A 13,301-nucleotide genomic window follows, 5' to 3' on the forward strand; every position below is an offset into this window, starting at 1 on the left:
TCCTCACACCTAACCGGATGTGAGATTCTTTAAATTTCTTTTTTTTTTTTGGTACATCGAAAAGATAAATTGCACCCATCAGGAATCGATCCCTGGATCTTCCCTACCCAAAGATTCTTTAAATTTCTAGGTTCATATGTTGACAGTGACTTAATAATAATATTATTTTACCTTTTAGTTTTCACATCATTTTCAAGGGATGCTTAGTCAAAAAAGACGTATCCAACATGTAATATAAAATTAACTGGCATAGTCATTTGAAACAGCAAGCACCAAACGTCAAAAGCGTAGTAGGTTTTTGAAACTTTCTCCCCCACTAACCAACAAATAAAGTTCATTATAGCTGATAAATACTGATACTTCTTAAATATTTAGTCTATGTTTAATCATAAATAATGAGAAAGATTTGTTGGGAGATTTATTAACTTAACATAATTTACCTTGAAGGATCGGACTCATGACTTCCAGCCAAATAAATTAGGAAACTCAAAGAAAAGAAACTTTTCCCCAATTTTTCAATCACCAATTGATTTGGTCTAACAATTCAATGCTAGTAGATGTAGTGATTGACATCTTTAAAGAAGTCTGGCTACTAAATGTAATCTCGAAAGATTAGAGTCATGAGTCATGACTGCTAGTCGGTAGTAAGAATTGCAAAACCCAAAAACAAAAAACTTTCTCCCCCAATTTTCCAATGACCTATTGACAAGTGACATCACTTCCACTAAGTCACAAAGAATTCAATTTGACAAGCACTGAGAAACAGAGTAGACCATTTTATACACAACAACAACACAAAACTCACTCTGTTTTCAAACCCTGCAACAACAACAACAACAGAGTGAAGACACAAACACACCACAACATGCTTCTTCACCTTCACAACCATCACCACCTTGTTACCATTTTGTTCTCTCTATTTGGAATCACTTCACTATTAAGCACTTTTGCAGAATCAGAACAACAACCCATTTACAACTACAACTACTGCCCACAAAACACAACATTCGATTCCACCACCACATTCCAAACCAACCTCCGTGTTCTTCTCTCCTCCCTCATCGCCACCTCACAAACCTACGCCTCTTACTACTCCTCCATAAACCCCGGCACCAAAGACGTCGCCAACGGCCAATTCCTCTGCCGCGCCGACGTCTCCTCCGCCGTCTGTGACAACTGCATCACCGCCGCCGCCGGAGAACTTTCGCGGCGGTGTCCTAACAAGTCCCAGTCGATTGTATGGTACGACGAGTGTATGCTGGGTTACACCAATCGGTACTACCCCTACACCGAAACCGATCCAGGAACGACGCTGTGGGGTGAGAAGAACGTTTCTGCTTCTGATTTGAGCAGCTTCAATCGGACGTTGTTTGGGTTGTTGGGTGGGTTGCGTGATCAGGCTTCGAGTTCGCCGTCGCCGACAAAATTCGCCACCAGGGAAGCGGATTTTGTCGGCGGCGGTGGTGGTGGTGACGGCGGATCGTCCTCATCGCGGCGGGTTTACGGGCTGGCGCAGTGCTTGCCGGACATGACTGGGGATCAGTGTGGGCAGTGTTTGCAGAATGCGATTGGAAAACTTGTGGGTTGTTGTGGAGGGAAACAGGGTGCTAGGGTTTTGCTTGCTTGGTGTAATATCAGATATGAATTGTTTCAGTTTTACAATTCAATTGGGTCTTCTTCTTCTCCAGGTAATTGAATTCTCACTTCTCAATTAAATTGATAAATATATGGCATAATAAGGTATCAATTTATTGCAGATAATCAGATATCACCCATGTGTCAAACAAAGTAATTTTATTTATTTTACAAGTTTTCTTTGGTATTACATTTTCTTTTTCATTATGTCCAAAAGTAATTAGCAATTTTTCTATAATGTGAATGTGAATTTGTGAATGAAGAGAGAGCTAGGGAGGCAGATTTTTTTATTTATATAATAGTACCTATACAAATCTGCAATAACATCATGTATAAAAGGTGTCGATTGAACCTTGATAACTTTGATTTCAAAATGTGATAGCCCAAGAGCATTTCATAGTTCTGTCCCATTTCTCTTTGTAATGTCATTTGGAAGGAAGTAACTCAAGTGTTATCAAATCGCGATCGCGGACCATCGCGGTGAGCCAAAAATCTGCTATTTCGGCCGCTATTTGGCGGTGAATAGTGGAAATAGCGGGAATAGTGCGCTATAGCGGGCAATAGTGGCATCACGATTAGCCAAAAACCCGCTATGCTATAACGACCGCTATTTGATAACACTGAAGTAACTAAGGTTGTAGCTAACCATATAAGGACGACCTTGCCCCGGGTGATCTTCCCCGCCCAAATGCAGTTTCATCTAGAATCCCATGATTGGAGATGATATTGTCAATTTACATGACCTTATCCATTCAATGAATTTCCTCAAGGGTAAGACTGGCTTCTTGCTGATAAAACTAGATCTTGAAAAGGCCAATGACCAACTTCACTAGCATAATAGTGTTTGGTTGGAGGGGTAATGGAGGAGAGGGTTTTCCTTTAACTTGTTTGGTACAAATTTTAGGAGGGGAGGGGAATGGAGGGACCAAAACTTTTAGTTGGTCATTGTATCTCGAAGGCCTCATTTCTCATCAACTAGAATGATGACCAGACGGATCTCTTCTTACCTTCTAGAGGTATTCACCAAGGTACCATTCTCCATATTTGTTTTTCTTGTGTTTAGAAATACTGGCTCATAGCATAGTGGATGCAATGCTGTCAAGCTATTCGATGCCATGTTCTTTTCGTAGAGGAGGGGGTCCAAAGATATCTCAAGTTATGTTTGCTGATGACCTATTCTGGTGGCTGAGACATGAAGGGATGAGATTCTGGAAATGTTTGCAGGAAAACCTTCAAGGTTCCCATCATCGGTTGCTTATTTCATCATAAATCGGTTCCCATTGTTGGTTGCTTACCTGATGAGTATGGTTGGAAGTGGACATCATATCCGTACTATTACGAAGGGATCTTTGTATGAGGATAGTTGTTATAAAATTGGAGTTTAAAACCTGATGGAGTAATGAGTTCAAAGTTAGGCTTCAACGAGACTCAGAAGAGAAATAAATTCTATTGATGCTGGCTTGTGATGTCATCAGTATGTGCAAACCATAATGCGTATGATTATTGATTGTGAAAATGTGCAGGAGGTTTGGTACCATGATTTCCAATATTACATAATCCTAGTAAGTGTAGGTTAGGTACCAGAAAATATGAAGGAATTAGAACTGAATTTGTATTGATAGTACTGAATTTCTGGTATGAAACCCCGAAATAGTGTTTAGGGAATACAAGAAACAAAGGAAAATAACCAGAGCAATTCGAGAGTGCTCTTCTCTCCCAAGCCTAAGCCAAAAACAAGCCTACCTCATTCTCTCACCATAACTAACATATATTCCTCACTCCCTAGTGGTCCCCCCCTAGCTGTACTTCTCATCATTAATAATAATAACACCTCATCAGGTGGTTATTTAGGAATCCTAACATTCTAGAAGGCCTTGTCATTTGACAGAATGCCAGTGAACTTGGGCTTCCTATTGTAGACTTTGCCAAATCTGGGCCTGGCCATAGCAGGTGCAACATCTCTCCCCCCTTGAAGATTCACCTTGTCCTCAAGGTGATGGTCTGGAAATTGTGCTATCAATTTGTCCAATTCTTCCCAGGAATCTTCAAAAGCTGGCAGATTCTTCCATCTCACTAGAACTTCTGTGATTCCAGGGTCATTCTGTCTGGCATCCAAGATGGTTTCAGGTTCTACTTGAAGCTCTCACCCTTCATTTAAGTCTTTGGGAAAGGGTTGGCTGATGATCCCTTCCTTCACCACTTTTTTGAGCAAAGAAATGTGGAAAACTGGGTGAACTTGGCTGTCCTCTGGTAATTGAAGCTTGTAAGCAGCAGCATTGATCTTCTCTATTATAGGATAAGGACCATAGTATCTAGGGCTCAACTTTTGATTCTTCCTCCTGGCCAAACTCTTGAGTTTATAGGGTTGAATCTTGAGATACACAAGATCCCCTACCTCAAATTGAATGTCTCTTCTATGTTTATTTGCTTGTTGTCTCATTCTGTTTTGAGCCTTCTCCAAATTTTCCTTGAGTTCATCTAGCATAAGGTTTCTTTCAGCAGTAAGCTTCTCCACTTCCTCTACTGAAGTGACAGAATCAGTTCCCCTGATGATAGCAGGAGGGTCTCTCCCATATAAGGCCTTGAAGTGAGTGGTTTTGATGGCAGAATGATAGTTGGTATTATACCAAAATTCTGCCCAAGTCAACCATTTTGGCCATTGCTTATGTCTTGTTCCTGTCACACACCTGAGATAGGTTTCAACACACCTATTTACTACCTCAGTCTGCCCATCTGTTTGAGGATGGTAGGCAGAGCTAAATTTCAGTTTGGTCCCAGCCAATTTAAAGAGTTCAGTCCAGAAAGTGCTAAGAAAAACTCTGTCTCTGTCAGAAACTATGGTATTGGGAAAACCATGTAGCTTTACTACCTCCTTCATGAATATTTCAGCCACTTCCTTAGCATTATAGGGGTGTGAGAGAGCTATGAAATGGGCATATTTGGTGAACCTGTCAACCACCACAAAGATGGTGTCCTTCCCCATTGCTTTAGGAAGACCCCCTATGAAATCCATAGAAATATCAGACCACACTTGTGATGGAATAGGAAGAGGTAGTAAGAAACCTGCTGGATTCAATGCTTCATATTTGTTTCTCTGGCAAACCTCACAGTCTTGCACAAATTTCTGAATGTCCATCTTCATCCCTTCCCAGTAAAATAGAGCTGAGATTCTTTTATAAGTTCTAAGGACCCCTGCATGGCCTCCAAGAGCAGACTCATGGTATTCTTTGAGTATGGTGAGAACCTTGCTGGACTTCTTTGGTAACACTATTCTGTCCTTATAAAACAGTCTTCCCTTCCTTAATTGATACCCTGCTAAAGATTGCCCTTGTGTCAATAGCTCTTGCATGATTTTTTTACATTTTTCATCAGCCAATAACTCTTCTTCTAAGTCATTCCAGCCTTCACACTGAATAGATGAGATGGCAGAAAATTGCATTTTTCTGGACAAGGCATCTGCTGCTTTGTTTTCTACTCCAGGTTTGTACCTGATTTCAAAATCATAACCCATCAATTTGGAAACCCATTTTTGCTGATCTTCACCCATCAATCTCTGGTCAGCTAAGAACTTTAAGCTCTTTTGATCTGTGTAAATAATGCCTCCATTTCTGAATTGCAAAAACCACAGCCATTAATTCTCTTTCATACACTGATTTTGCCTGAGCTCTGTCAGATAAAGTCTTGCTCATGAATGCAATTGGTTTTCCTCCTTGCATCAAAACCGCACCAAGTCCCTTTCCTGATGCATCAGTCTCAAGCACAAATTCCTTGCTGAAATCTGGTGCTGCCAACACAGGAACAGTAGTCATTACCTTCTTTAATTTGGCAAAAGCTAGACTGGCTTCCTCATTCCATCAAAGTTGTTTTTCTTGAGGAGATGGTTTAGAGGTTGAGCTAACTTGCTGTAATTCCTCACAAACCTTCTATAGTACCCTGTCAAGCCCAAGAAACCCCTTAACCCTTTCACTTCTTTGGGTTGAGGCCAATTCAGCATGTCATTGATTTTAGAGGGATCAGCAGCGACTCCTTGCTTGGAGATTACATGGCCTAAATAGACCAATTCTGGTTGGCCAAATGAACATTTCTTTTGATTAGCTACTAAGTGATTTTCCTGCAAGCTTTGGAGCACCAACCTCAAATGTTCCATGTGCAATTCCAAACTCTTGCTATAGATTAGTATATCATCAAAAAAGACCAAAACAAACTTTCTTAAATGAGGTTTCAAAACCTGGTTCATGAGGGCCTGAAAGGTTGAAGGAGCATTAGATAACCCAAAAGGCATTACTAGATATTCATAATGTTCTTCATGAGTTCTAAAAGCTGTTTTGTGAATGTCCTCCTCTTTCATCCTTATTTGATGATAACCAGATTTTAAGTCCACTTTAGAAAAGATAACAGCAGAACCTATCTCATCTAATAATTCATCGATTATAGGTATAGGGAACTTATCTGGTATAGTAACCTTGTTCAAGGCTCTATAGTCAACACAGAAACGCCACCCTCCATCCTTTTTCTTCACTAGAATTGCAGGGCTACTGAATGGACTAGTGCTGGGCCTTATAATCCCATTCTTGAGCATGTCTTGCACTTGAGTTTCTATCTCATTTTTCTGGTAGAATGGATACCTATAGGGCCTTATGTTTGGTGCTGCTGTTCCTTGCTGCAGTAGAATAGCATGATCAGTAGGCCTCTTAGGAGGCAGCCCATGAGGCTCTTGAAACACCACAGGGAATTTTTCAATAATGGTTCTCAATTCAGCAGGGACCTCAGCTACTGCTGTGTTGATACCCTCTACAAACTCATGAGAAAGGCAGAAATCCAGGTCTTTGTTCTTCCTTGTGCTCTTTATGTTTTTGCAAGCTTCCTGAATTTTATTACCCTGAGGTTCTCCATGTAACACAAACTGCTTGCCATGAAGGTTCCACTTAATAATAAGTTCTTTGAAGTTGGCCTCAATGTCCCCAAGGCTGGCTAACCAGTCCATTCCCAGGACTAAATCAGTGCCCCCAAGCCCAAGGATAAAGAAATGTTGAGTGATAGAGATTCCTTGCACTACCAGTGACAAATTCTTGCACACTCCTGAATTTCTTTCTCTGGCCCCATTTCCAAATTCCACCACATATTCAGTGGTTGCTACAACAGCCAAGTCTAAGTCATTCCCTTGTTCCAATTCTTCCTCTAACTTTGAAAGACTTGTTAGAGGTTAAGCCCTCTTTACTACTAAGAGACAATTGCAGTATTTTGCCCTCCAAAACAAACTCACCATCTTCAGCTTCTTCAAATATGTCTTCCTCTTCTTCCTCTTCATCTCCTTCAATGAGAATGAATTGGAAATGTTTCTTAGCACACACATGTTCTCTTCCCCATTTCTCACCACATTTAAAACACAATCCTCTTCTACTTCTCTCTTGCAACTCATTTTGAGAGAGTCTTTGTCCCCCTTGCCACTTCTTCTCAGGGTTCTTAGTTTCATTTCCTCCATCTTCCTGGGTCTCTTTTGGTTTGGTTTCCAGTCCAGTATTGTTCTTCCCCTGATGACTGGAATTATAATTGATGTGCTTTCCTCCATAACTTGAAAGTTTGCTTCCAAACCCACCCTTATCCTTCCACCCACGTTTGTCTTCATCCTTTCCTTTTCCTCCTCTGAGAGCAGAATTTTTTTCCTCAATCAATAAGGCCCTATCCATCAATCCTGCAAGATCAGCAGCAGGGTACAATTTCATTTCAGCTTTGATCTCCTCCTGCAATCCATTAAGGAACACTCCTTTCAGGATCTCCCTATCAGCACCTCTCATGGGTGCTGCTGCCTCTTCAAAGCTTTCCCTGTAGGCCATGACACTCCCTTTTTGCTTAATGCTAAGCAAAGGGCCAAAAGGGTTCTGAACCAAGGTGGGTTGAAATCTCCTTATCAAGGCTTGCTTGAAAGGTTCCCAGGTTCTCTCCACAGCTTGCTCTTCCCACCATTGAAACCATCCTAGTGCTTTCCCTTCCATGGCAATCATCACCATCTCCAACCTCTCCTCCTCCCCTACACGACTGAGTTGGAAGAACCGTTCAACACGATTAATCCACCCATAAGCATCGTTTCCATCAAACATGGGGATATCGACCCTTCTTCCAGTCACAGCACGCAAATGGACGCGATGGGGGTGATCGAATCGCTCCCTGCTGTGGTCTGAGGTGCGCGACCCGGTTCGCGACCCGGTTCGTGACCCGGAGTGCGAAGAAGAAACCTCGCGGTCTCGCTCTCTGTCTCGCGATGGTCGCCGGTTTCTGGGTGTGTTCGATCTTCCTCGCGTGCGCCTCCGTTCCCGATTCATGATGAGTCGCCGGAGCTCCTCAAACTGCTCCGTGGCCATCTCCTTCATCGTGGTAATAGATCGCTCAAGGTCATCAACTCTGGACTCCATTGCAGCTCGCGTAACCACCATAAAAGCTCCCTCAGGATCGGGAGCTCTGATACCAATGTTAGGTACCAGAAAATATGAAGGAATTAGAACTGAATTTGTATTGATAGTACTGAATTTCTGGTATGAAACCCCGAAATAGTGTTTAGGGAATACAAGAAACAAAGGAAAATAACCAGAGCAATTCGAGAGTGCTCTTCTCTCCCAAGCCTAAGCCAAAAACAAGCCTACCTCATTCTCTCACCATAACTAACATATATTCCTCTCACTCCCTAGTGGTCCCCCCCCTAGCTGTACTTCTCATCATTACTAATAATAACACCTCATCAGGTGGTTATTTAGGAATCCTAACATTCTAGAAGGCCTTGTCATTTGACAGAATGCCAGTGAACTTGGGCTTCCTATTGTAGACTTTGCCAAATCTGGGCCTGGCCATAGCAGGTGCAACAGTGTAGTCACTTCTTTAACTCAGGTTTAGAACCATGATTGAAGATGAATTTGACTAAAAAGGATTTGTCAGCAATCAATTTAGGTTGGAATATCTTGCTTATGATAACAACCTAGATTTGTGGAAGGATGCAACACTTTGGGTTTTTTATTTCCTCAACTTCAGAGATGTCTCATGCCAACATTTTTCATAGTGTACGTGATTATCAAACCAGTCTAGTGGCTTGATCATAGCTGCAACAAAAAGGTTCATAGCTGGATTCTACTGTTTTTTTTTTTTTTTGGAAAGCCAAATTGAAATAAAAGAATGGTAAAATTATGGGCTCTTCTAGGTATCCTACTGTCTAAGAGACATGTAATTTCAATAAATGTAATTTTGTTTGAGTTTAAGAACCATATTACTTCTTTTCTAGAAAAATTACTTCATATAGAATAACAATTCAGTTGATAATTTCAATAAAATTGTATTTATATGCATTTTAGATAAACCAAAAGTTTTTATCATCCATAGTTAAAAATATAAAAAATACAAATAGATTGATATAGATGTATTCTTGTAGTCCTTCATATTTTAATTACTGCAGCTTGAAAATTTTTATTATTTTTTATGCAGGAAATAAGAAATCTGCCTCACGAAAAATAGGGTTGATTGTGGTCTTGGTTGTCATTTCAATAATTCTCTTATGCTGTATTTCCTATTTGCTGCTGAGAAAATCAAGGAAGAATTATAAGACTCTTCTAAGGGAAAACTGTAAGTAATTTTAAGAGTAAGCCAGATCTATTCCCATTGCATAAAAAGATTAAAAAGATTAACTTTAGCTTGCCTTATTTGATGTGTCTCCAGTTGGGGATGAAAGTGTCCTTTTGGAGTCATTGCAATTTAGTTTGGCCACAATTGAAGCTGCCACAAGGAAGTTTTCAAGTGAAAACAAAATTGGAAAAGGTGGATTTGGAGAGGTCTACAAGGTGATAAACTGTAACTAGAAGTACACGCACACTTGTTTTTCATCATTAACTGATTGGTTGTACTTTCAGGGAATTCTTTTAGATGGACGAGAAATAGCTGTTAAAAGACTATCTCAGAAGTCAGGACAAGGTGTAATAGAATTCATGAATGAGATCAAGCTGATAGCCAAACTTCAACACAGAAACCTTGTTATTTTGTTAGGATTTTGCTTGGAAGAGAAAGAGAAGATTCTTATTTATGAATTTGTGCCTAATAATAGCCTTGATTACTTTCTATTCCGTAATGATTTTCTCCTTTCCTTTACTTATTTCTGACCTCTACTTGAAATTTTGTATTCATGTGTTTGGTAGAAAAATATTCATTTATTATTCTCACTTGAATAGACTTTGACCTTTGTAGATCCCAACAAGAGCAGATTGTTGAATTGGTTTGAGCGTTATAGAATTATTGAAGGAATTGCAAGAGGAGTTCTTTATTTACATGACCATTCACGTTTGAAAGTCATACATCGTGATCTTAAACCTAGTAATGTATTGTTAGACGACAACATGAATCCAAAAATATCTGACTTCGGCATCGCAAGGATTGTTGCTACAGATGAAGAACAAGGAAGTACAAATAGAATTGTGGGAACATTGTAAGTACTTTGGAATTCATAATTTTCTTGGCATTTTCATCTCCCTGACATCTTCACCTTTGAGAGTAAGAAATTAATATTTTGCATTCATATTAAAATGGTTGTATATTAGTTATAGTTTTTATCATTAATTTTATTGATTTCAAGTAGGTGTTGATGTATATACTTTTCCAATGCTTATTTTTTATTTAAACAGTGGTTATATGTCTCCGGAATATGCAATGCATGGACAATTTTCAGAGAAGTCAGATGTCTTTAGTTTCGGTGTCATAGTTTTGGAGACAATTAGTGCTAAAAAGAACGCACGCTCTCTGATATCAGATAATGATGATGACCTCTTGGGTTATGTGAGTATTTACTTGTAGTAGTTGTGTTTTCTCTAAATAATTCAAATGAAGAAAAAGAAAAGGGAATAATCCAAATATCCAATCCATAAAATTGTTGCAGGCTTGGAGACAATGGAGGGATAAAACACCATTAGAAATATTAGAGCAAGGTGTAAGAGAATCTTGCAATCACAGTGAAGTGATTAAGTGCATCCAAATTGGTTTATTATGTGTGCAAGAGAAGCCAGATGATAGACCTACGATGACGAAAGTTGTTTCATATCTCAGTAGCCCCTTAATTGAGTTGCCATTTCCAGAAGAACCAAAAAGTTATAAGCATAGTGGAGTTGCTCAGAAGATGGTAGCAGGTGAGTCAACTTCAGGTTCTGTATTATCGATGAATGAAATGTCTGTAAGTATATCTATTCCTCGATAGTGTGATACTGTGATCTACTTTTTTTAGCTAATCTCTTAGAGCATGTACAATTTGGTAATTAGCAGTTTTGTATGTAATGATTTGACTATTATTAATTGAGTGGTTGCAATTTGAAGAATGAAGTGGAGGCAAAACAATTGATTAAAATATCAATGGTTGAGATTATAATAACATACATGCTCTTGTATAACAAATTACAAACCAACTAGTGGTTGTTTTTGCTTTATATGGCACATGCTTGATTGGGTATTGGGTATGGAAAAAAACTTGGAGAGCTAGCCTGACCAAGATGTGATTTTTTCAGACTGAAATAAGATTCTTTTTTTTTTTTTTGGTCAATGAAATAAGATTCTTTAAGTGAAGGATGCATCTATTAAAAAAAATTACAAAGTTATTAAAGTCTCAACCTATTTTTCATCAATGAATTATTTTGAATTATAGTCTCACGTGAGAGGCATCAATCTTCTATATAAATAGACCACGTACATTATGTTGGGATAGAATCCTCTTTCATGACCCTGTGTTACCATCTTAAAATTTAAATGCTGAATTCCTACATAATGGCTTAGGGATGCACAGATTTTTCAACATATGATGTAGTTATAACTTACATACAAAGTGAGAATAAAGATATAACTGGTTATTTCAGTATAGTTTGAATTATATTTTATTTTAGAGATAAATTAAACTATAAATATTTATAGGCGTGTAATTGCACTCACCTTCTCTAGATTTGATATCATTGTACTGGCTTCCCATTTATTTTGCAAAATGCATTGACTTCCCCTCATTCATATTTCATTGAGAACAACATAGGGGTGCTGAGTTTTATGAGTAGTATAATATGATATGTGGTGTGATATGAAATGAAGAGAGATAAGAAGAAATAGTGGGTGAAAATGAGATGAAATAGAAGTTTGTGTGAATTTGCAGAACACAGACATCTCTCTTTTTTTTTTGGTCAAAAACATCTCTCTTCAAAGGAGTGTCTCGTTGTTGGATGCTGACACTCGTATAACATGTTACAGACACTTTGTGCGTGTTTGAGCAAAATAACTTTTTTCAGTTTTGGACATTTTAAGCTGACACCTTATTTTTTTTTTTGAAGAAAAGCTGACACCTCTTGTTCAATGGACAAGATTGAACATATACTTATTTTTAATTTTTTTAAGCCAAACAATAAATCATCGTGGGGGGGGGAAATTTATTACGGACCACTTTTTTGTGGTGCAAAGTTGTACCACACCCTTTTGACGTGCAGTCGTAGGTTTTAAAAAAAAATCAAAAATCTTATTTTTTAGAAATTTACTAATCAAAATTAAAAACCCTAAAATTCTGAATTCATCCCCAACTCAGATGATAATTTTCAAATTACTAATTTATCATTTTATGAATCATAGTCTATTTTCTTTACAATGATGATAATTAAGAAAGACGCGAAAACGGTTAGATAAGATTAGCTGCCTGATTCTTTTGGAGACATAATGCCTATTTTGTAAAATGAGTGTTAATATTTTTAAGCTCATTAGCTGAGTGTTTGTTATTTCAATTTTTATGCTTCAAATCACTTTGCTAGTGCATACGGAATTCATTAACAATAACGATATGTTCACACCTCACTTTTTATACACTCTATTTTCATTCATTTTAATTTTTATCTCTCTCCTTTTATCATCTATCACATCTCATACTTTTTCTCTTATTTTTTTCCTTTCTTCCTATCTCTCTCATCATTCCACCTCTTTCCACCTCATTGAGGTTTCCACCTCATTGAGGTGTGAAGGAAACATTATTCTAGATGGCGTCTAAATGATCAGCAATTTTCTGGTTAGCCTAATTGCATTGAATATTCTTTGTTTTCTAAAACAATTTTCTTCAACAAATTTAATTTAATGTTTTAAGTCTTCAAATTTATTCTTGATTTCAGAACTTAGTCTTCACTTATATCGAACTTGCACTTTTGAAGATCGGTATCCGTCCCACTTATATTGGAATATGAAGACTTGCATACAGACATCGTAGGGTGCTAAGACATTCCCTATGCATAAAGTCGATTGTAGACAGATCTTAAAATTTTAATACAATTAGAACAAACACTGAGGACCAACCAATGATGTTCGAAAGCGCAAGTTAAGATAGTAGGGTTGTCCAATGGTTGGATTTGATCAATTTCAAGCAAAAATTGTCAGTTTTGTCAGGTAAAGAAAAGCCAAACATCAGGCCCGCCACGTCCTCCCCTAGGCTACAGGTTGTTCGAGTTCAGGTTGAACAGATCGCAGTTACCTCGGGTAGGTTTATTTGATTTGTTCATAAAAAAAATTCATAAAAAAAGATGAGAGGATGAGAAAGAAATCAGAAAAATACACATATCCATTAGATAAAAAGATGGAAGGAATCAGATTTTGGATCATAGATCCATACAAAACAACTCAAAATAATCTTAAAT

At 38.3% G+C, this 13,301-nt stretch overlaps 1 protein-coding gene across 2 annotated transcripts; it reads left to right on the forward strand.

Annotated features, from left to right (window-relative positions):
- The first annotated feature begins 619 nt into the window (after window positions 1-619).
- Window positions 620-11,026, forward strand: LOC130721867 (cysteine-rich receptor-like protein kinase 44). Of its 2 annotated transcripts, none has more exons than XM_057572451.1 (7): window positions 620-1,688; window positions 9,103-9,240; window positions 9,334-9,455; window positions 9,525-9,735; window positions 9,856-10,093; window positions 10,290-10,440; window positions 10,541-11,026. In XM_057572451.1, the coding sequence occupies exons 1-7, from the start codon at window positions 866-868 to the stop codon at window positions 10,853-10,855; spliced, it is 1,998 nt and encodes a 665-aa protein (XP_057428434.1). In that variant the 5' UTR covers window positions 620-865; the 3' UTR covers window positions 10,856-11,026. The 2 variants fall into 2 exon arrangements, with proteins under 2 accessions (XP_057428434.1, XP_057428436.1); XM_057572453.1 differs by having other exon boundaries at window positions 9,525-9,585.
- Window positions 11,027-13,301: the final 2,275 nt, after the last annotated feature.

The sequence above is a fragment of the Lotus japonicus genome, chromosome 6 (assembly GCF_012489685.1).
Source record: "Lotus japonicus ecotype B-129 chromosome 6, LjGifu_v1.2".
NCBI classification, from domain to species: domain Eukaryota; kingdom Viridiplantae; phylum Streptophyta; class Magnoliopsida; order Fabales; family Fabaceae; genus Lotus; species Lotus japonicus.

What these genes read in the sequence shown, in the direction of transcription:
- LOC130721867 (XM_057572451.1), top strand. Translation starts at nt 866, where the DNA reads ATGCTTCTTCACCTTCACAACCATCACCACCTTGTTACCATTTTGTTC. An exon ending in GACTCTTCTAAGGGAAAACT is followed by an intron (nt 9,241 to 9,333) that starts GTAAGTAATTTT and finishes ATGTGTCTCCAG; the next exon opens with TTGGGGATGAAAGTGTCCTT. An exon ending in CCTTGATTACTTTCTATTCC is followed by an intron (nt 9,736 to 9,855) that starts GTAATGATTTTC and finishes TGACCTTTGTAG; the next exon opens with ATCCCAACAAGAGCAGATTG.